General features: G+C 36.8%; 1 protein-coding gene and 1 pseudogene across 2 annotated transcripts; one reads left to right on the top strand and one right to left on the bottom strand.

The window, feature by feature from the left end:
* The first annotated feature begins 1,320 nt into the window (after positions 1-1,320).
* Positions 1,321-21,324, top strand: LOC120861142 (chymotrypsinogen A-like). 2 transcript variants are annotated; one of them, XM_040236779.1, is made up of 7 exons: positions 1,321-1,539; positions 9,029-9,202; positions 11,379-11,646; positions 12,980-13,140; positions 16,800-16,898; positions 20,183-20,316; positions 20,969-21,324. In XM_040236779.1, exons 1-7 carry the CDS (start codon positions 1,392-1,394, stop codon positions 21,188-21,190), a joined length of 1,206 nt encoding a protein of 401 aa, XP_040092713.1. In that variant the 5' UTR covers positions 1,321-1,391; the 3' UTR covers positions 21,191-21,324. The 2 variants fall into 2 exon arrangements, with proteins under 2 accessions (XP_040092713.1, XP_040092714.1); XM_040236780.1 differs by having other exon boundaries at positions 1,331-1,539; positions 20,183-20,217.
* On the bottom strand, positions 17,401-20,058 carry LOC120861119 (annotated as a pseudogene).
* Positions 21,325-22,221: the final 897 nt, after the last annotated feature.

Here is a 22,221-nt window from a genome sequence, read left to right as displayed (position 1 = left end):
GGAAAAATATTCACAATTGGGGGAAGTTACAATGATGTAAAGTGAAATACAGTTTTTTAAAAATGTGTACTATAGCTTAGGGAAAAGCAGGATTTACATTAAAATATGAGTATTGGTTACTTATAGCATGGGATTACAGGAGACTTCCTTTTTTGAAATCTGTCTTTTGGAAATTTTCTCCAATGTAAGTGTATCACTTAAACAAAAGAATAAAAAATATAAAGCATTAATTAGGATATATTGACCTTGAGAATTCTCTTATTCTAGGTTCCATGAGAGGAAACATTAAAGTTAATGGTAAGGAGGATAAAGGAGGTAAGGAATTGGCTTTGTTGATCTGCCTTTGGTTACCTGATATTATAGAGATAGAGTGAGGAATTTCCTTCTGCTAAACACTGTTTAGGAATAAGTATACTTTGGCTGCCGTCAAAGACTTCTAAGTGTTGTGTCCTTATTCTATTTGCTTTATAATGTGATATGAACTTATATTAATTTTCTGAGTGTCAAACTTTGGAGATAGTGGAGACCTAGGGCAGATCAGAGAGTAGAGAGTAAGAAGGTAGCACCTTATCTGATTACTGTGTAAGAAATACATGTTTTGTTTATGAGATCCCCCTATTTTAACTCTGTTATTCATTAACATTCTTTCCATATACTTTATGTCCTCTGGATTGTGCTTGGATACCCCTCACCCTCTCTTTTTGCTGGGCCATTGCACAGTTAACTAAAATGACAAGATTATTGATGAAGTAAATCAATTTGGGGGTGGCATTAATTTTATATTGAATAATGCCTAGAGCATTTGGAGTAAATCCAAAATGTCATTAAATTCCTCAGTTCTCTTCTTGGTGTGGTAGCTTCTTGGCCCTTGTGAACCATAATATCCTGACTTCAACTATCTGAGAGTGACCCAAATATCCTTACCAAATAAAATGATTTTAATTTTTAGTATAGGCTGAATTCTAGGAGTATGTGATTTACTCAGGGATTTAGAAGATTGTGTGCTAAAGATAAGCAACAAAGCTATATCACAATGTATATGTGGGTGACTTAGTGGTTCATAGTTTGTGAGTTAAAGTCAAAGAACTTTGTCTTCTTTTGGGAAGGGTCAGTTTCTAAAAACAAAAGACATTTATACCCTGTGTCACCATATATAAGGAGCTATGGAAGTAAAGAAAGAGTAGTATAACTTAATAGAAGTACACTGCAGTTTAAGGTTTTAATGACCTGTTGTAGACATTAAAACCAGATCCAAAAAGTAGTAACTCAGCTCCTTGACTATTGCATACAATATTTTTTTCTTTTTGCCTCAAGGGTGTCCAATATTGGATCTGATTGCAGTTAGTTCTTTTGAGATCACATCTCCCAATTATCCTAACATTTATCCTAATATGCTGAACTGCACTTGGACTTTTTATTCTATGTCTGGAAATAAAATGAAGGCATTGATTAAAGGTTTTATAATGGAAGAATCTTGGAACTGTGAATGGGATTATTTCAATATTTATGATGGACCAGATCAACAATCAAGATTACTTGGTAAACTGAACCTTCTTAAATGTCCTATATTGAGTAGCATTCATAAGAAAATTTATACAATTATATACGTGGTGAACATGATCTACGTTTGCCTTGGGAGCAATATCATTTACTGTCAGAGACTTTCCATCAGATCTTTCATCAGAATCCTGAATACTATTAAACACAATGGGATGAGCATAAGACCACACTCAATGGCTCTTCGCCTTTAATTCCAGCTTTTCTTGATTTCAGTGATTCCTATCTCATTTTATCATCAGAGAGAACACTAATTTTGTTTTTCTCAGGAAGTCATATATTTGAAGAGTTTCTGTTGCCTAAACTGCGTTTTTATGCAGCTTTTTGAAATTTTGTTTACTCAGATTTCATCTTCACGATAAAGGTAGCTCTCTTTAGATCCAAGGTAAATTACAAAAGAAAAAAAGAAGGCCAATTAACTTGAATAATCTTTAGAGATTTATTGACCACATGATGTCTACTGTGTTTGAATGTCAGACAATGTCCTGAGACTGACTCATAGAGGGAACTTTTCCAAAGATTTTGTAATTCAGTATTGTATCCCATTCTCTAATTTCCAACCAGGATGCCATTACAATCCACCTATCACAAAGGACAGGAGAAGAGGTTTGAAGCTATCTTTTTACAAAGACCTTAACTGCTCTTATGATATTCTAGGATTTATAACACCAGTAGACTTAGCAATGTACTTTGAAATTCCAAAGCTACTTAAATTTTTTCTTATCAGTGAGTTTGGTTCCTGCCAAGAATTCTAGAGCAATAGAATAGAGGTGGTGGAGACACAAAATATCAAGCTATTAGTTCTCCATAAGATTAATATGAATCATCTGTGGTATCAGATCCAGAATTATCTGGTATAATTTTCCAGAATGCCTTTCAACCTAAGACCCTTGGAACACACCTGGAATTGAACAAGTTGGATTCATTACTTATTGTGGAAAAGGAAAACACATATCCTTGAAAACCATGGAGTGTTAACAGGATGATAGAAAGAACTTCTTATAGGATTTGAGTTTTGAATGAATAATTTTGGAGAAGGTCTAGGGAAGTGGACTTGCTTCAAAATTACCCATTCTAAGCCCATATCCTAAGTTCTAGGGAAGTGGAACGGCTTACCAGGTGGTGCAGGGGTGAAGAATCTGCCTGCCAGTGCAAGAGATGCAGGTCCAATTGGGAAGGCCAGGAAGATCCCCTGGAGAAGGAAATGGCAACTCAGTCGCTCCAGTTTTCTTGCCTGAGAAATTCCATGGACAGAGGAGCCTGATGGGCTACAATCCATGGGGTTGCAAAGAGTCAGACATGACTGAGCACATACACACTAAGGAAGTGAAATTTGCTCTAGATTGCTTGCAGGAAGTGGGTGAGAAAGTGGGGCAAGTTTATGATTGGGTATCTAGGCTTGACTGGAGTACGGGTAAAACTGTAATTGGTAAAGAAGTAGCAAGTCTTCATTTTAGCCAGAGGTCAGTGTTTGGTGTTTTATTGGTTACAGATGACCTTGTTTTTGTCTCATCACAGATTCAGAGACAGTCTGATGTTGGTATCCTGTGAGATTGTTTGTATCTAACAGGAGACCCTGGTTCAGTTGTGAGTGCTGGACCAGTTTCTGGATGTCAACGCTGCTTTCCTATTTCTCACTCTACTATTTTTCAACCTGACAACATTATTTGTCTTTAAAAGTTCCAATTAATCAAAAATTCATGGGTCAAAACATTAAAAATGTGACAACTCATATTTCTATAATTAGCTTATACAATTCTATATGAAAGTGAGGTCACTACCAATTGTTTGCTAGTTTACACAGTTTTATTTCATATAATTTTATATACTTACAATAATTTTAGTTCAGGGAAATATGCAATTTTATAAGCATTGTTAAACTGTTGAACATTGAACCCTATTGCTATTCTCCCATCTGGTGAGAAGAACTAGCCCAAATATGGATCCACATTGTCTATTTTGTCTCAGTTATCTTTTCTTACTAAATATTTTCTCACCTAAAGAGAATTCATTAGTTTTTAGCTACTTTTTAATTATTTCTGAGAATGTAGATGGAATGGTACATAGCCTCCAGATTGGTTTCATTGCAATGGTTTTACAATATATTAATGAAAATAATTAGCAAAATTAAGGTTCATCTGTTCTTCATTCTTTCATTTACCCCATAAAGGTAAGACATCAGTAACTAGTTAACACCATATTAAATATACATATCAGATTAATTCATGACTGAGCATTTTCTAATGTGTTAGACATCTTGAAGACACAATGGTGAACAGTTCAGAAGTGATCATTGCCACCTTCTTTTGAAAAGACATAATAAAAAAAACTAATAATAGTATTTAACAATAAATAATAATCAAATAATTACTGATTGTCAACATGTGTGCTGTGCTTAGTTGCTCAGTCATCTCTGACTCTTTGTGACCCCATGGACTGTAGCCTGCCAGGCTCCTCTGTCCATGGGGATTCTTTAGGCAAGAATACTGGATTGGGTTGCCATGCCCTCCTCCAAGGGATCTTCCCATCCCAGGGATTGAACCCAGGTCTCCTGCATTGCAGGTGGATTCTTTACCATCTGAGCCACCAGGGAAGCCCAGGCATACTGGATTGGGTAGCCTATCCCTTCTCCAGGGGATCTTCACAACCCAGGAATCGTACTGGGGTCTCCTGCATTGCAGGTGGATTCTTTACCAGCTGAGCTACCAGGGAAACCCTATGTCAACATAGTTTGAAGGAAATTAGTTGCAGCAGCAGTATGGAATAATAGTGTGTACACAGTTGCTTTAGTTAAGATGGTCATGGAAGGCCTCATTGAAGGGGTGCATTTGAGATCCAAAGAATGACAAGGAAACAGTCAGGCAAGGCCAAGATAGCATGTGCAAATGTGTCTAGTATCTCAGGTCTGACCTTACCTCCTACCATTCTCCTTCTTTATTCTTCCTTGGACTAACTGAGCATATTCTTGCTTGGCCCCAGAGTGACTTCAAGATTCACTTCCTTAGTTTGTTCAGGTATCTGTCCAGATATTATATAATCTAAGCCCTCTTGTATCACATCATCTAAATAATCCTCTTACACTTTTTCCTTCTTGGCATTAATCATGACCTGGCAGCATGTATATTTATTTGTTTAGAATCTGTTTCCCTCCACCTGAATGAAAATATCCTGATAACAGAGCTTAGTCTCCTGTTCACTGCTTTATCTCCAAAGTCTAAAGTACTACCTGAAAATAAATATTTGATGAAAAAATACATTAGAAAAAGGCCTCGAATATAGGAATAGTTTGGTAACTTGGGGAACTATCAAAGATCAGAGTGGCTAGAGATTGAGTGAGGACGAACTGGAATGAGGTGAGGTTATACAAGATGAAGGTTTTGCCCTCAGGTCATGCAGCTCAGGTTATGGTAATGAGTGGGCTTTATTCCCATCCAGTGGGAGGTCATTAAAGGTTTTGGACAAGCAACTAATTTGAGAGCTGCTGTGGCTACCGTATTGGGAATGGATTTTAGAGTGACAAGTGAATTATTAAAAAAAACTTTTTTGTGTATTGCCGGATAACATATTAATGATGTTGTGATAGTTTCAAGTGAACAGTGAAGGGACTCAGCCATATATATATATGCGCTTAGTCGCTCAGTCATGTCCGACTCTTGCAACCCCGTAGACTGTAACCTGCCAGGTTCCTGTGTCCGTGGGATTTTCCAGGCAAGAATACTGGAATGGGTTGCCATTTTGTACTCCAGGAGATCTTCCCGGCCAAGGTATCAAACCCAAGTCTCCTGCATTGCAGGCAGATGCTTTACCGACTGAGCTACAAGGGAAGTCCAACCATACATATACATGTATCCATTCTCCCCCAAACACCCTTACCATCCAGGCTGCATAACATTGAGCAGAGTTCCATGTGCTATATAGTAGGTACTTGTTGGTTATCCATTTTAAATATAGCAGTGTGTACATGTCCATCCCAAACTCTCTCGCTGTCCCTTCCCTCCTTGTCAGGGTGAATTACACCTGCAGTTATGAGGCAGTTATGATAATCTATACCTATGCTGTCTAACCCATGTTCTTATTTAAATTCAAATTTTAGAATGAAATGGAATGTAGTATTAGCCACACTTCAAGTGCTCAGCTGCTACATGTAGTGAATGATTACTATACTGGACAGCACTCATATGGAACTTCTCATCATTGCAGAATGTTCTTTTAGTACTGTTTAGGTACTAATGTTGCCTTGCAAGAGGATGGCAACAAGGGAATGCAGGTAAAATGGACAGATCTGGAGAACTGATAGGCTTTCTTGATGGAATAAATGTGAAATTAGATCTGCAGATCAAGGATGGCTCCTAAGTCTATAGTGGAAAGTTTTCAGAGGTGGTGGCATTTACAGAGATGGGAAATACTAGGGGGAGAAATGGATTTGTGGTGAAAGATCTATTTGGGTCATGTTATATTTTTAATGCCATGACACATCTAAGGTTGAGTTGGCAGGAGGGAGCTAGAAGTAGAACTCCTGAAGTTTGGACTTAAGACATAGATTTGAGAGTTATCAGCTTCTCGTAAATTTCCTTTAGTTATTCTTGCTCTGACATCATCAGTCTCCTCTATCATTCTCATCAGTTTCAAACATATTCTATTATTACCCATAATTAAAATAAAAATAGAGCAAGAAAGTTTGCTGTGGCCCCATTTCTCTGCTTCCCTTTACAGTAAAATCTCTCACTTTCTTAGAGGTTTATGGATATACATAGTTTATGGGATTATGGCCAAGAAGTCATGGAGAGATCAATTACAGCAAGGGAATACTAATAGATTAGGATACATAAAAGCGGTAATTTGGGAAGTAGAATGATTGAAATCAAATTTCAAGAGTCTCAAATGATTCCAAAATTTCAATGCAGTGTTGTTAGTAAAGAATTATGACAAAAGAGATAAGGTCCTTTGTATGGTTAAATTTAGTGTTGGCACTGAGCTGGCATTCACTAACTTGGCCTCACAAGTCTTCATTGTAAATATCCAGTCTGTCTGGTTGTTGCCCCTGACATACTGGTTATGAAATATCATCTTTGGTCAAGCAACAACTTTAAGGAACATTAACAATTTGGAACACATCCATAGAACATAATGACCAGGATGCTGAAGGGTACAGACACCTGGGAATGTTTATTTTAGAGAAGAGAGAAAACAGAAGGATCACAATTTCTTCTCTTCAAGTATTTATGGAATTTCCATAGATTCTCAGCCATGTATAAAACTTGTTCTGCCTAATAATATCTAATAGTTGTTGAATGTTTACCATTATTCATGCATAGTCCTGAGAACTTATAACTCAGTCTTCTTAATAGCCCTATGGAGGTAGGTTGTGTTATCCTCATTGTAAATATAAGGAAACACAAAAATGTTGAGTAACTTGCCTCTGGTAACATAATTAATAAGTAGAGAAAGCTGCTTTAAAGCCCAGGCACTTTGATTCAAACATTTCTATCCTTGGCCACTCCGTTAACCATATGATTACACTGATGCCTTTTGATTCAACATAAGGAAGAACTGTAAAGCAATTAGAACTGCTTAAAAAGAGAAAATAAATGCTCATAAGTTCCACATAATATCTTCAGATGCAGCTAACATATGTCCAAGTTGTTTTAGAAGGAACTCAGTGCTAGATGAAAGATTAAATTATCACTAAGATTCTATATTTAACCTAGTTCTTTACTTCTCATTCAGCTACCCATCTCAAATCTACACGTTTTGTAAATGTGTTACCTGTATTTCTACCTAAGCCATTAACAGCAATATTGTACTTGGCAGAACCAAGGGTAGAAATATTTTCATACCCATCAGATCTTCCCTTCAGGTTAACATTGTATGGTTATTTAATCAGCTGTGAAGCTCCCTAGTCATATAATTATCCACTTACACTTTATGTCTGTTCACAGGGACATCGTAAGGTACTTTATTAAGTGCTCCACTGAAATCAAAATTCATTAAGTTTATCTCATTCCCCTTAGCCACCATCTAATTAGCTCTTTCCAAAAATTAAATGAGGTTAATTTCATATGGCCTGTTGAGGATCCCATGCTAGTTGCTCATGACCACTGATTCCTTCCTAAAGTGTTCAAAAACCGCCTAATAATTTTCTATAAAATTTTGCTGAGGTTTTTTTACTTAGTAAATGTTTATAATGCTTCATAAATACAACTTTATATAATCCCGTATTTTTTTTAATCTAAATTATACAGATGAGAAAATTGTGGCAGAGAGGTTAAATAACTTGCCTAGGGCCACATAGCTAATAGAACTAGTCCAGACTAACAGTTTGACTTTGGAATCCGAGCCTGTAAGGACTAAGCTACACTACTTCACTGATATAAGATTTTGCAAACCCTTTAGCCTCTTTGTTTTTCTCTGTCTCCTACCCTTCCCCCTCTGCCAACCCTCAATCTCCTTTTTGAAAAGCAGAATAACATTTTCCCATTTCCATTATGTTAAAACTTCCAGAGTGTTAGTTGACTTTACACAGATTGCCTTCATTTGACATGGTGCCTCGCCAAAGCTACCCACGACATCCAGTTCACCAGATTCTTCAAGGATAAAAATGATGTAGAGATTAACTTTCTCCTATTCCCCATCTCTCTTTCCCAGATTCCTCAAAAAACATTATCTTTAAGACAAATCAACAGTGTATCATTTAGTCTGAGAGAATCTCAGTTACAGCTTGTACAGATAAATTACAGCAAATGTCTTGTCACTTATCAGGACAATGTTTGTGACAACTTTTGTGTTTCTATATTAGGAAAGGATCATCATTAGTCTGTATTTGGGCAGACTACATGTCTTAGTTTTAGCTACTATAATAAAAATGCCATCGTTTGGGTAGCTTAAATAACAAGTATGTATTTCTCACAGTTATGAAGACTAGAAGTTCAAGATTTGCTGTCTGGTGAGGGTTTGCCTCCTGGTTCATAGCTGTCTTCTTGCTATTTCCCCATAAGACAAATAAAGGGTCTAGAGAGCTCTCTGGGTTCTCTTTTATAAGGGTTTATAAGGCTCCACCCTCATGACCAGGTCACCCCCAAAGGCCACACCTCCTAGTAGCATCACACTGGGGATTAGGATTTTCACATATGAATTTGGGGGGCACACCAACATTTGGTCCGTAATGGTATCTCATAACTTCCATTTCTCTGTCCATTTATCTTCATTGAAATGCTTCTTTAACCATCCTTATAATCAAAGATTGCCACACAAATTGTATATTGCTTCCATATCAATTGCTAGCCCAGTCTTTTCCCTTTGATCTTTTAAAATCTATGCCCTTTTATTGTCTCAATCAAATCATGAATTTCACCCTCAGAATCTTCATTTTACATTATTGATAATCATTCTTGTCAAGATTTATTTGGAATTTAATGTCCCCCCTCTCCTCCCTCTTTTACCCATGTAATTACACTTATACTTCACATTGCAGCTCATTTATGTGGCTCCAAGAAAGAATTTGTCTGGATATCCAGTGGTGCTTACCTAACTGTGAGTTTGAAAACTGATGAGTCTGTGGGAGAAAGAGGTTTTAAACTGATTTTGGAAGATATGACTCAGAAGCCATCACAGAAAAGCAATATTGGGACCCAACTGCCTATTAATGGTAAGTAATTGTTTTAAAATATCTACTAAAGCAGGTACCATATATGCCTTAAAACAGAACTTGGAGCCCACTGGTTTAGAGATCAATGGCAATCACTTTACTCTAATACTAAAAACAGGATAAGCTCATTTTAAACCATTCCTTAAGGACTGAGACTTTGGCAGTTCACATAGATCATGTGAGGTAATAAAGTTAATTGGGGTGTGTACATGTCTCTATTTGTGTATGTTGTTTTTAATTAAGACATAATAAACATGAGAGACAGTGAGTTGCTATTTAAAAGATCCTGTGGGGCCTTTCAAGCTGAAACAAGAGGAGAGTTCAATGTGTTTCCATGTCTTTGTTTACATCTCTTCTATTAAGTAACTATCTCCTCACCACCACGAAGAGCCCTCAACATATTTCAGATATATTAACTTTTTTACATAAAATAGAAACAAATGTACTGATTTTTTCCTACTTAGTCTATCTAACTTTAAGCTAGAGTTTCATTAGTTGTGCTTAAGACTAAACCTAATGAATCTGTTATTAGGAGATTTTCTTGATTAGAGTGTAATAGCAGGAAAATTCAAATAATCCACATTAATGCAAAGTTTTTTTTTTCTTTTTATGACACTCTATCTTAAGATTCCAGGTGGCTCTAGTAGTAAAGAATCCACTTCCAATGCCAGAGACTCAAGAGACATGGGTTTGATCCCTGGGTTGGAAAGATCCCCTTGAGAGGGAAATGTCAACCCACTCCAGTATTTCTTGCCTGGAGATCCCATGGACAGAGGGGTCTGGCAGGCTACAGTCCATGGGATCACAAAGAGTTGGACACAACTTAGCAACTAAGCAACAACAATCTTTCTTAGGATAGTGAAATGAACAGGCTCTCCCAAGAGTCCTGAATTTGAGCCCTAGACTAGTGAACCACATTGTCCTATAGGTGTGATTTTTTTCTTTTTTTGGCTGTGCCACAAGGCACGTGGCATCTTAGTTCCCTACCCAGGCAGGGACCAAACCCATGCACCCTGCAATTGAAGCACAGAGTCTTAACCACTGGACCACTAAGAAAGGCCCCTATAGATGTGATTTTTAATTGTTAAAGCCCTGCTCACCTAATTGACCCTTCTTCTGTGTCCATTGCTTTTGTTTTTCCATTGCTTTGTCTTTAAACTGACCCTTTATTCTCACAGTAAAAATATTTAGCCTCATTTCTTTTTTAAAATTTTGTAAAGTTGAATACTAATAAAATATTGCTATTATATATGTACACAAACAGCCCCAAAATCTGAGTTACCACATAAAATGTGGATTACCAATGCAATAAAAACATACAGTAATGCAGTGAACTTAATGCATAAAAAAATATGTTTTAGTAAATACCTTTTGTGGGTTTTTTTCCCCTAAAGTCCAGGATAGTCTTAATTTTGAAGAGTTTGCATATTTGTAAAGGAAGAGGGAATCCATGTTTTATACATATCTGAAAAGAAAGTAGAAATGATTTTACTTGAGTATTGAATAAACAAGTGCAAATCCACTATGCTATAAACTTTTTAAATAGCTTTCTGGTATAAAAAATACTCTCAAGTAAAGAATTAACAAGTGAGTATGTCTTAGGAGACCTGGGTTAGGAATATATCCTATCACTCCAAAATTATATGGTTATGGAAAAATTTCATTTTCTTCATATTTAAGGAAATGCTTAACTGTCTCTTGTTACTTTCTGGTAAATTTCTTTTTAAATCTGAGAATGGAGTAAACATATTGCTATAAATTTTCCTTATGGTTTTCCTTTATATATACAACTTATTTTGAATACACAGAGCATAAAATATTTTGATGTGTCTAAATATATGTACTGGGATAACACAAATGATGCTACAGAAAGAACAGTCTCCATTAATTTCATGATTAAATGCAACATCTTTATTTCTTTTTAAAAAAATTGATTTATGTTCCAATTCATCTAAAGATATGTGTATTAATATGAGTATATTAACATGGTGTGTATATTAATACCTTAGTAAACTGTCGATTTTTGCTCATTTAAAAGCATTGGAAGAAAAGATGAGTCTCATCTCTTGCAAATAATGCTAGCTTTGAACTGACAAAAGGAGTAAATGCCTTCTGAGATTTAAATAGATATTCATAAGTATTGCTATCTAATGTTTTGCTGTTGTTTTTTTCGAAGGGCTTACAGTAGAAAACAATACCAGAAGACAGCCAGCTCAAGACTCATGTGGCGTTCCATTTGTTGACCCATTTCTCACTGAAGGGTTTGAGAGAAATACAGATACCTTGCCTGCAGAGGTTGGGGAGCCCAGGGTGGTTGGTGGCCATGCAGCCGCTGTGACATCGTGGCCCTGGCTGGTCAGTCTGCAGCACCAAGGACGTCACTACTGTGGAGGTGCTCTGATTGGGAGGCAGTGGGTCCTGACAGCAGCACACTGTAACTTCAGGTGTGTGCCTGGGTTGGGGGGGAGGCGGTTCTGGGATGGGGTAGGTGCTGATAAGGAGCTATTTGAGGGCCCATGGTGGGTGCGTTCCTTCTCTCCCCACATCATGAAAAACAGTAAGCACCAGCTCCCACTGATACAGTCCCCGATTTGCAAATGAATGAATGTATTAGGTTGATGAAACTTTCTGTGCTTCACTAATAAAATTACTACTAATAGCTTTTAATTCTAAGAGCAGCTTTCTGCTTCTAGGTATAATTTAATTAGTAAGTAACTAACAACACCCTCCCTTCCAACCATAAAAATGGAGATCTCACATTTTTGCATCAGTTTCTCAGCATGGAGCCTAGAGCCCAGGGGTTGCTTATACACGGCTTCCTTTTCTCCTTACTCGCCTATGGATTGTCTGATGATCATACCCAGTCCCAAAATAAATCTGTAAAGTTTAAAAGAATTTCAAGGAATGTCCTTTAAAAAAGGAACATTTGTTTTCTTTGATTTTATCTTACTTTTGATTTTAATATGATACAAAGATATCTGAAAACTCCCTCAGAGGAGTCTTAGCTTAACCTTTTTAGTATTATCTCCCAGAAGTAGCCTGACAGCCGATACTGTTGCACAGTGTCCCATAGCTGAACAAGTAGATACAACATTTTCAACGTCTCTGAAATTGGCTTTACAATAAAAGCATCTAATCAAATAATGTGGTTATCATGAGCCTTCAGTGAACTAAAAACTCAATTTCTATACTATCCCCCAACTCTTCCTTTTGATACAGATAAATCATAAGAAGACTTACTTATTAACACAGTTTCAGACTTTCATGTGCTTAAAATTACCTGGGGAGTTTGCTGTAAATGGAATCTTAGAGTATTAATTCTGAATTTTGAGTTGATGAGTTCTGTTTGGAATTCTGCACTTTTAATACCTGTGCTACACTTAATGCATGTGGTCCCTAGACATTTCTTTGAGAAGCACTGTATTAGGGAGTAAATATAATTTTCAGAATAGTTTCAGTGACCATTACATAAATACATCATATAATGCATAATATTATGATTATAATACATATGATTATTATCTTGAGGCAGCATGAATGTTAATTGTAATAAAAGATACTGAATTGTTTTATCTGACATGAAGACAAGGAAGTAGACACTTTAAAATTTTTCTCAAGGGCTGAATTAATACGAAACCTCTGTTTCCTAAGAATTCAAGATAATCAGGATTTTAATGTGGATTAGAAATGTTAAAGAATATATTTTTAGTAATTCTGAGAAATGATGGCCTAATTAAAAGTGGAATCTATTTCCTCACTCCCTTTTCTTGTGACAAGTACTGTCACAGACTACCTGGTAATAGGAAGAAGTTACCTGGGGAATATAAGAAATAGTGATTTGATTCCTGTGAAAGCTGTGTACATTCACCCCAGCTTCACACAATTTCCTCCCAACGATGACCTGTCTTTGCTGCATCTGGAAAAACCTGTTGAACTAGGTCAGTATAAATAACTTTTTTCCATTTTGAACCTTTGCCATACAGTTTTTATCTTTTATCTTGCTTAGAAGTGCTATATGTACTTTTCTTCCCCCAAACTTTTTTATTTTTAATTGAAGGAAAATTGCTTCACAATATTGTGTTGGCCTCTACCATACATCAACATGAGTCAGCCATAGGTATACATGTGTTCCCTCCCTCTTTAACCTCCCTTCTCACCTCCCACCCCTTCCCACCCCTCTGTTTTGTAACAAAGCCCTGGTTTGAGTTCCCTGAGTCATGAATTAAATAATTACTTTTAAATGTTCTTTTATACTAACTTAACTTCCTTTCTCTAAAAGCTGAAGTATCTGTGTAAACATTTTACTTTTATGTGTATTTAATTGATGGGGGTCTAGAGAATATTTCAAAGAAATATGTTTTAGGGACTTTCCTAGCAGTCCAGTGATTATGACTGTGTTCTCAGTGTTTGAGCACAGGTTGATCTCTAGTTGGGGAACAAAGATCCTGCATGCTGCACAGTGTGACCTAAAAAAAAAAAGAAAGAAGTACGTTTTAAACTTTGTCCTATATATATATTTTTGAGACTATGTTCTCAGAGATTAATTCAAACACTAAGAGAACGTCAGTTTGAACTATGAGATGTTCAATTTTCTGTTCCTTTAGAACTTAGTGAACCCAGGTCTGTAGCTCAGATGGTAAACCATCTGGCTACAATTCGAGAGACCTGGGTTTGATCCCTGGGTTGGGAAGATCCCCTGGAGAAGGAAATGGCAACCCGTTCCAGTATTCTTGCCTGGAAAATCCCATGGACTGAGGAGCCTGGTAGGCTACAGTCCATGGGGTCGCAAAGAGTCGGACACGACTGAGCGACTTCACTTCACTTCACTTATAACTTAGTAAGATATTGCTTTTTAAAAATTTTTACATAAGCCGAAGCTAAGCAAAAATGTGAAATTGTTAATCCTCACATTGTCACGAAATAGTCATGTGGTCTTGGGCAGTTTATGTAACTTCTGTGAACTTCAGCTTTATCATTTGTAGACGGGGAATGGCAACTAACCCACCTACCTTCTTAGGTGGAAGATGTATTGGGGGAAATGTAACTAAGATCCATGGATAGTCCCCACCCACACATCCAAGCTTTTTCATGAAATCACAGGGCTCTGGACACTTTTCCTGCTCTGCTCCAACTCTCTCCTCTGTTTCTGGCTATAGACCTCACTTTTTATATCATTTCAGTGCATCCATTCTACAAACCCCAAATCATTTGCTTTTTATGCTTTTATAACTGAGTCAGTGACAGCACTCAGAGCAGTGCTTCTTAACCTTGACTATGACTTATTTTTTCTCCCTACCCTGCTTTTAAATTTTATTTTTAGTTAAACTGTCAATGCTGAGAGAATTGTAGATTCACATGCAGTTATAAGGAATAATACAGAGACACCAAAGTACTTTTTACGTTGGTTTTCACCAGTGGTAACAACTTGCAGCATTTGACATTTATACAATCGAGATACAAAACATTTCTATCTCCATGAAGATCGATACTATTGCCTCTTTATAGCTACACTCATCTCCTTCCTCCCTACTCTACCCTCCCCACCCAGATTTCTGTCAGTCATGGATCTATTCTGTTTCTATAATTTTGTCAGTTCAAGGATATTATATAAATGGAATCTTATAGTATGTAAACTTTTGTGATTGATTTTTTTCACTTAGCATTAACACCCTGGAACTTCATTCATGTTGTTGCGTGTATCAACAGTGCATTGCTTTTAATAGCTGAGTAATGTTCTGGCTCAGACGGTAAAGCATCTGCCTGCAATGCAGGAGACCTGGGTTCGATTCCTGGGTCGGGAAGATCCCCTGGAGAAGGAAATGGCAATCCACTCCAGCACTCTTGCCTGGAAAATCTCATGGACGGAGGAGCCTGATAGGCTACAGTCCATGGGGTCGCAAAGAGTCGGACACAACTGAGCCACTTCACTTCACTTCAGTGTTCATGGTATGAATGTTTAACCACTCATACCTATTTAACCATTCATTTGTTGAAGAACATCTTGATGGTTTCTAGATTTTAGATGTTACAAATAAAGCTTCCATGAACATTCATGTAAAGGTTGTTTCCTTTTTTTACTTAAATAATGCTGGATTGACTGTCTTTATATGTACATTTTTCTAGGTCTATTGCCTTAAAATAAATTTTTCAGATGTAGAAATACTGGATTTGGGGCATAAATGTTTTCCAGATTCTTGGCATATTTTTCCATTATAAACACAGCTTTATGTAGAGTACAAGTCAATATATCTCCCCAGCCCCATCCTGCAATTTGGCAATATCTGACAATTTTTGAAGTGCAGGCCTTGTGGTCTAGCAACTCAACTATCCAGGAATACTGGCACTGATGCACAGATATGTGATCTGGAAAACTTGATGCAGTTTATAAAGGAAAAAATTAAAGTCTAAATAATTTGCCAATGGGATTTAATAAATTGCAGTACATTCATTATCTGAATACTGTGTGCTGTTAAAAGAATGATGTAGTAGATCTATATGCAATGATATAAATAATATAAGCATAATTGAGTCAATGAAGAGTATCAGGATAAGAAAAAAACTATTGATGGGAAAAATATGTTGGTAGAGGGAAAATGTTTTAGCTCAAGGAAATTTGGGAGGAGATTATGACAGAGCAATAATCATCTATGAAGCCAGTATAACATAAGATTTGCTACATGTGTAGAGAGATGAGTAGGAAAAGAGTAGACAAGTTACAAAGAGTTTTATGTAATTTTGTTACGAGAGCAGTAAAAATAAAGAACATATCATTGAAATTAATGGCCTATGATAGCAGGTATGCTGAAGCACTTAAGTATGTAAAAGCCCAGACAAAAATGAAGTGAAACAGCCTGGGGAAAGGGAAAACAAACACAAGAGCACTGCATTCTGTGTGTGTGTGTGTGTGTGTGTGTGTGTGTGTGTGTGTGTGTCTGTCTGTCTGTCTGTCTGTCTGTCTGTCTGTGTCTGTGTGTCTGTGTGTGTGTGTGTGTAGCATATATACACACAGAGACAGAAACCCACAGTATTTATATATATACAAATTTTGGTGATAAGAAAAAAAAGTGAATGTGTAATATATCAATATATTTTATAATGCAACTGTGAAGATAGATATTTGCTGTAAAAATACTTCAAAAGTTTAAATTGCTACAAATATATTCTTCCCCATTTTTCATGTAATATAGTTGAAAAAGGAAGACAGTTTTATCCTTCTCCATTGTCATCTCAGATCAGCATGGTGATGTGCTCAAGGCACACAGGTTAAAAAAACAAATGCATTTTTTAAAATGGTTATGGATGAGAAGCCCCACATCTCAGTGCAGGATGTGTGTTTCTGTTTTCCTAGGAGGTTATGGAAATACTTGGAGCAAAATGTTATCATGTACATTGATTGGGATGCTCCCCTCTGAGTAACTAATAGATGAAAGCTTCTGGAAGACTTTATTTATTAAACTATAGGGTTACAGAGGATAGTGTCAGGTCAAAGTAAACATTTCTAGAGCTATCACTGAAGAGCAAACAATATAGACAATGTTAATATGAATCTTATAGACTAATTTATATTTGTCTTTTTCTTTCTCATCCTTTTTATTAGGAGAGTTTGTATCTACAATCTGTTTGCCAGGGAAAGATGATAAAATAAATTTACTTTCCAAATGTTTGACTGCCGGATGGGGAATAACTGAACCTCATAGTAAGTATATTTATTACCTCTTCTAAAATTAGAATCCAAACAATTATATGTGAAGTCTGAGTATACTGTTTATTCATTTTCAATTTTTCTGTATTTTTCATAGGAATGATAGTAGAAAAACTTTTTTTCATAATAGATCTAAAGGTGACTGCTTGAGTTTTAGTCCATCATATTTATTAACACAAGTTCATTGATTCTAGTTCATTGATACTTGTAAAAACTTGTGCTGGTAACTATCTAGTGATGTTATTACACAATAAATATTTGTGTGTATTTACTCCCCAGTTGCACTGTGAGTGCCCACACAGACATATACACACACAGTTTGTTTTCACAATAGTGTAGATATTGCTATTGTAAAAACCCATACTTGAAGATGTCTATGTGCCTGTTCTTAAAGCTGTCAGGCAGTTTTCTGAAATGATAGGGTGATATAAAAGGTAAGTGTGTAGATATGATATTACTTATATGTAGGATCTAAAATGTAACACAGATGAACTTACTATGAGACAAAAACAGACTCATACATAGAGAACAGACTTTTGGTTGCTAAGGAAGAGGAAGGCTTGCCAAAAGTCTCCTCCTCCTCCCACTTCCGCCATCACTCCAGAAGCCCTGCACTGCCTTCCTTGGGGGGGAATAGACTTTTTTGCAGGAATTGCCTGGACACCTGGGGCACATCTGACTCTGCCTTTTGGGGTGTTTTTGGGTCTTCCTTCTTGGGTGACTGTGGCCAGCCACTGTAGCATCTTCTGGCTGCTGTCACTTGCCTTGAGCTCCTTTTTGAGCAGTAAGTCAACAGGAAGCAGACACTCAGGAGTGTTCTTTCAGGAGTTATTCACCATGGCGGATGGTAGTGTTCTCTGGAGTGTGAGTTAACTTCAGAACTTCCATGAGCTTACTAAAGCTCATGAAACTTCATGAACTTACCAAAGAACCCAAATTCTTATCAAAGTCCAGTCACTTAGAGACTGCCTCCTGTCCATCTAATGTGGCAGGCATCATGTTGGGGGATGTCATTTAAGCCTTTGAAGGAATCTCCTGTGATAATGGTTTTGGAACACAGGCTGTCTCTTTCCTCTGGGGGCTCCCAGCAGCCAAAGATCCTGGCCATTGTTAGTGGCCTCCAGTTGTCCCACACTTCCTCCTAGTTCTCAGGGCTGTCTAGAGCACTCTCTCTCTCTCTGACTTTTCTGGTTTGATTTGGGGGAATAAGAAGAAGTAGGGCTGCCTCTGGGTGTTCCCTGACATTGCTGCCACTTGGAGAATCCATCTGCTAAAACAACACAGCATCTTTCCTTTCCCAGAAACATCTTAAAGGACAGTTTCTCCATTATGGTGTCTTCAGCTGGTGGTGTTGAATTGCAGCTTGGAAGAATCAGCTTCTTTAAACCAAGTCAGTAAAAGCCCCCCTTGCATGGGAGCAATGATACACTCAGATGAATCTCCACTCTTCTCCAAGTGCAGCTGGGACAAGAGTACCCAGCTGAGGGACTGCAGGCTCTTGATGTACGAGGGGCAGTATTGGTCTGGGTTTCTACACTCCAGTAGCCACCAGTGTCCCTGCTGGTCCTGTTGGGTGCAGCCTTAAGTGAGGGTGTCCCTGAGCAGGTGGCAGGAAACTGCCTGTTCCTCCTTGGCCCCACCTTTACACCACAGGCCCCTCTACTTCAGGTACTGTTTCTGCTTTGCTGCCTGGGTTCTCCCCTATTGGAGCCATTTTTAGTGACTCAAAAATATTCAGAATCTTATTTTGGAGCACTCTAATAAACACATTTGGTTTACTCTCAATTATATTGCTGCCATCTAGATCTAATAGGTCTCAAATCAGGCCTCATACGTGTTCTCCAGCTTTCTGTTGGTATAAATTGGCAAAATTAGGGCATATTGCATCTTCTTGTGAATAACACTTTTTAACTTATTTGCTAGAAGCCAAATTTGGCTATAAGTCTAAAAATAATGCAGAATGAGAATGGATTATTGTACATTTAATCAGGTGCTGACTCTGACTACAGGTTGATCCATGTGATTTTTATTGTTTTTGTTGTTGCTATTTTTTGCTTGAATGAAACAATAAATGTCCTGGAACATGGTAAAAAAAAAAAAAAAGGAAGAGGAGGGGCAGGGGAGGGTTGGATTGGGAGTTTGAGACTAGAAGATGCGAGCTATTATATATAGGATGGACAAACAACAAGGTCTTGTTGTGTAGCACAGGGAACCAAATTCAATATCCTGTAATAAATCATAACAGAAAAGAATATGAAAAAGAACATATATATATAATGTATATATATGTTCTTTTTCATATTCTTATATACATAAGAATTATATATAATATATTATATATATTATATAAGAATTATATATTATATATTATATAATATATGTTTGTATATTATATATAATAATATATAATATATATTATTAATATATATTATATAAGAATTATATTATATGTATTATATATTCTTATATATATAAGAATATATATTATATAAGAATTATATATTATATATAAGAATTATATACTTATATATAATTATATTATATATTATATTAATATATTATATACAATATATAATTATATATTATATATAATTATAGATATAATATATATATATGTCTGAATCACTTTTCTGTATACCAGAAGCTATCATAATGTTGTAAATCAACTATACTTCAATTTTATTTTAAAGGTAAATGGGTGGAAAGATTATATAAAAATATTCTAGTCCATATAAAAATCAAACCCGTGTCTCTGGTCTCACCTACACTCTATTTTCCAAATGAATTAACTAGTTACAAATATCCAACAAAGTAAAGAGTTAGTTAGAATGTAATTTCAGTTTTCAGTTTCCAGTCAGTGTCAGCACTTAAACAGAATGTCCTGCTCAGCAGAAGTCGAATCAAAAGAATGAAAAGATGGCAAACCAATGAAATAGAGTATAGACTTCATATGTGAAAAATGAATTATGTCGTATGCTTTATCAAAAACTGATTTGGGTGTAAATTTTGTCTTTTTTTTCATAAGGTGGTATCATTTTTATATCTTTTGAGGACTATACTAATGACAAAAGAATGCACATAAAATGTTGTTTGTTGTTTCTGTTATATAAACCACTGTGGAATGATTAGTTTTTTACAAGTCACCTAATGGCATCATTGAAGTGCTGAGAGAGGAGAATGAGTGGGATTTACCCCTTCGAGTCTGTGTATATGTAAGGCTAATTTTGTTTTATCCTTTAATAGCGTTTGCTTATGTATTTTTATTTCTTTTCTACTAGAAGATGAATTTCCTAAAACTGTGCAGCAGGCACAGGTACCTCTGATCAGTAGTATATCTTGTCGAAGCTACTGGGGACTGGAAATTAAAAACACTAATATATGTGGAGGGGCTTCCGGATCATCCTCCTGTATGGTAATTAAGGCCTGTATTCATGAGGGCAGGAGGTTCATTTCAGTATTATCTCCTGAATGTTTGTTTGCTGACCAGAGAGAGGTACAAATGTATGGCAGTTTTAAAGGGAAAAATGAGAGGAATAAGTCCATTGCTAAGTTGATGTACTGCAATTGCTAATTTGATATTTGCATAGATTTCGTTTTCAAAAGGAATTACTTGTTCCATTGCTAGGTTGAACTATGTGAAACTGATGATTTTCAGCTATCTTTGACCTGCAAAAAAATGATGATTTCTTATGGTTTGATGTCATAGCTGAATTAGGTAGCTCAAACTACCTATTTCCAGTAGCACTGAAAATATAAAAATACTTTTGTGTAACTCAAAGCCATCATTTGTTCATTTATATTTATTAGACACATTCCTGCATGGTAGTCTATGGTCAGCATAAAATGAATTTACGTTTCTTTCAGCATTGCTTTGAAAATATAAATTCCAGTCTGAATCAGAGATCTGTAACATCAGCCAACGAGCTCAGTGGCCCTAGTTCCTTAAGCTGTTGTGATGGGAGAGTGACTTACACTCTTGTCTGATCATCCCCTGCAGTTGGGTGTTAGCGTCCCCCATGGATCATGCAGTCAGGAGAATGAACTTCTCTTTTTGCTGGTTGCAGGGAGATTCTGGAGGACCACTGCAGTGTGGCGAGGGTGGACAGTACAAGCTCATCGGTATTGTGAGCTGGGGCAGCAGTAACTGCCATCCTGCCGCACCAACAGTCTTCACCAGAATTTCTGCCTACACAGACTGGATCACATCCATCACTGGAGGAGAAGCAGAATCCCTGGAAGGGCAACCTGATGGGACTGTGATCACAAGTGGGAAAGGAAATACATAACCACGTATCTGGAAAATATGTCTCTTGTCATTGCTAAAAAAACTCAATGTCACTTCTCCCAACTTTTGTCATGGAGGAGCTTGGATTTGGTGTATAAATACATTCAATATTAAACATTGGTCACAGAAAGTTAATGTTGGTTTGTGCCTCCTGGGAACTTATAATCTTAAATGCCATTACATTCATATCTATGTACTATGTATATGTCACATTTGAATACCACCATATATACTTTTGGGGTTTCCCAGGTGGTGCTAATGGTTAAGAACCTGCTTGCCAATGCAGGAGATATAAAGAGGAGACAAAGAGATGTGGGTTCAATCCCTGGGTCTGGAAGATCCCCAGAAGAGGACATAGCAACCTACTCCAGTATTCTTGCCTGAAGAATCCCATGAACACAGGAGCCTTACAACGGTCCATATGGTTGACTATGGTTCATATGGTCCAAAGGAGCTGACTGCAGGTACATATGGTCCTGACTATGGGCTATGGTCCATAGGGTTGCAAAGAGCAGGACATGACTGAAGCTATTCAGCACAGAACAGCAGGTGGTGCTAATGGTAAACAATCTGCCTGCCAACACAGGAGACTCAAGAGTCGTGGGTTCGATCCTTGAGTCTGGAGGATCCCCTGGAGAATGGAATGGCAACCCACACCAGTATTCTTGTCTGGAAAATTCAATGGGCAGAGGAGCCTCACGTGCTACAGTCCATGAGGCCACAAAGAGTCAGACGTGACTGAGGGTACATATATACTTTTACTATTTTTTCTAACTTGGTTAACATTGAAAGATATGAAGAGAAATGCTACTCCCTCCTTGTAATTCTTAATTTTACTCACACAGATAAGTACAAATATAGGAATGGTCCCAGTAAGTTTCACAATTTCAATGAGCAACTGACATTTAAGAAATGATTTATCAGGCTTATCGCTTGAGTTTTAACTTTTTAGGTACAAATTAAGATATTTCTATTGTTTTCAAAACATTTATCTGAATTTCAGCTGACCAATACCATTACCCTCATCTTTCA

Source organism: Oryx dammah, unplaced genomic scaffold, assembly GCF_014754425.2.
Source record: "Oryx dammah isolate SB20612 unplaced genomic scaffold, SCBI_Odam_1.1 HiC_scaffold_11229, whole genome shotgun sequence".
Classification (NCBI taxonomy): Eukaryota; Metazoa; Chordata; class Mammalia; order Artiodactyla; family Bovidae; genus Oryx; species Oryx dammah.
The sequence above is the reverse complement of the archived record's forward strand: the minus strand, read 5'-3'. Positions and strand labels throughout refer to the sequence as shown.

Excerpts from the sequence above, each read along its gene's own strand:
- LOC120861142 (XM_040236779.1), top strand. The coding sequence starts at position 1,392 with ATGCTGAACTGCACTTGGACTTTTTATTCTATGTCTGGAAATAAAATG. Across the intron at positions 11,647-12,979 it reads GCAGCACACTGTAACTTCAG|TACTGTCACAGACTACCTGG; the intron begins GTGTGTGCCTGG and ends TCTTGTGACAAG. Across the intron at positions 13,141-16,799 it reads GGAAAAACCTGTTGAACTAG|GAGAGTTTGTATCTACAATC; the intron begins GTCAGTATAAAT and ends CCTTTTTATTAG.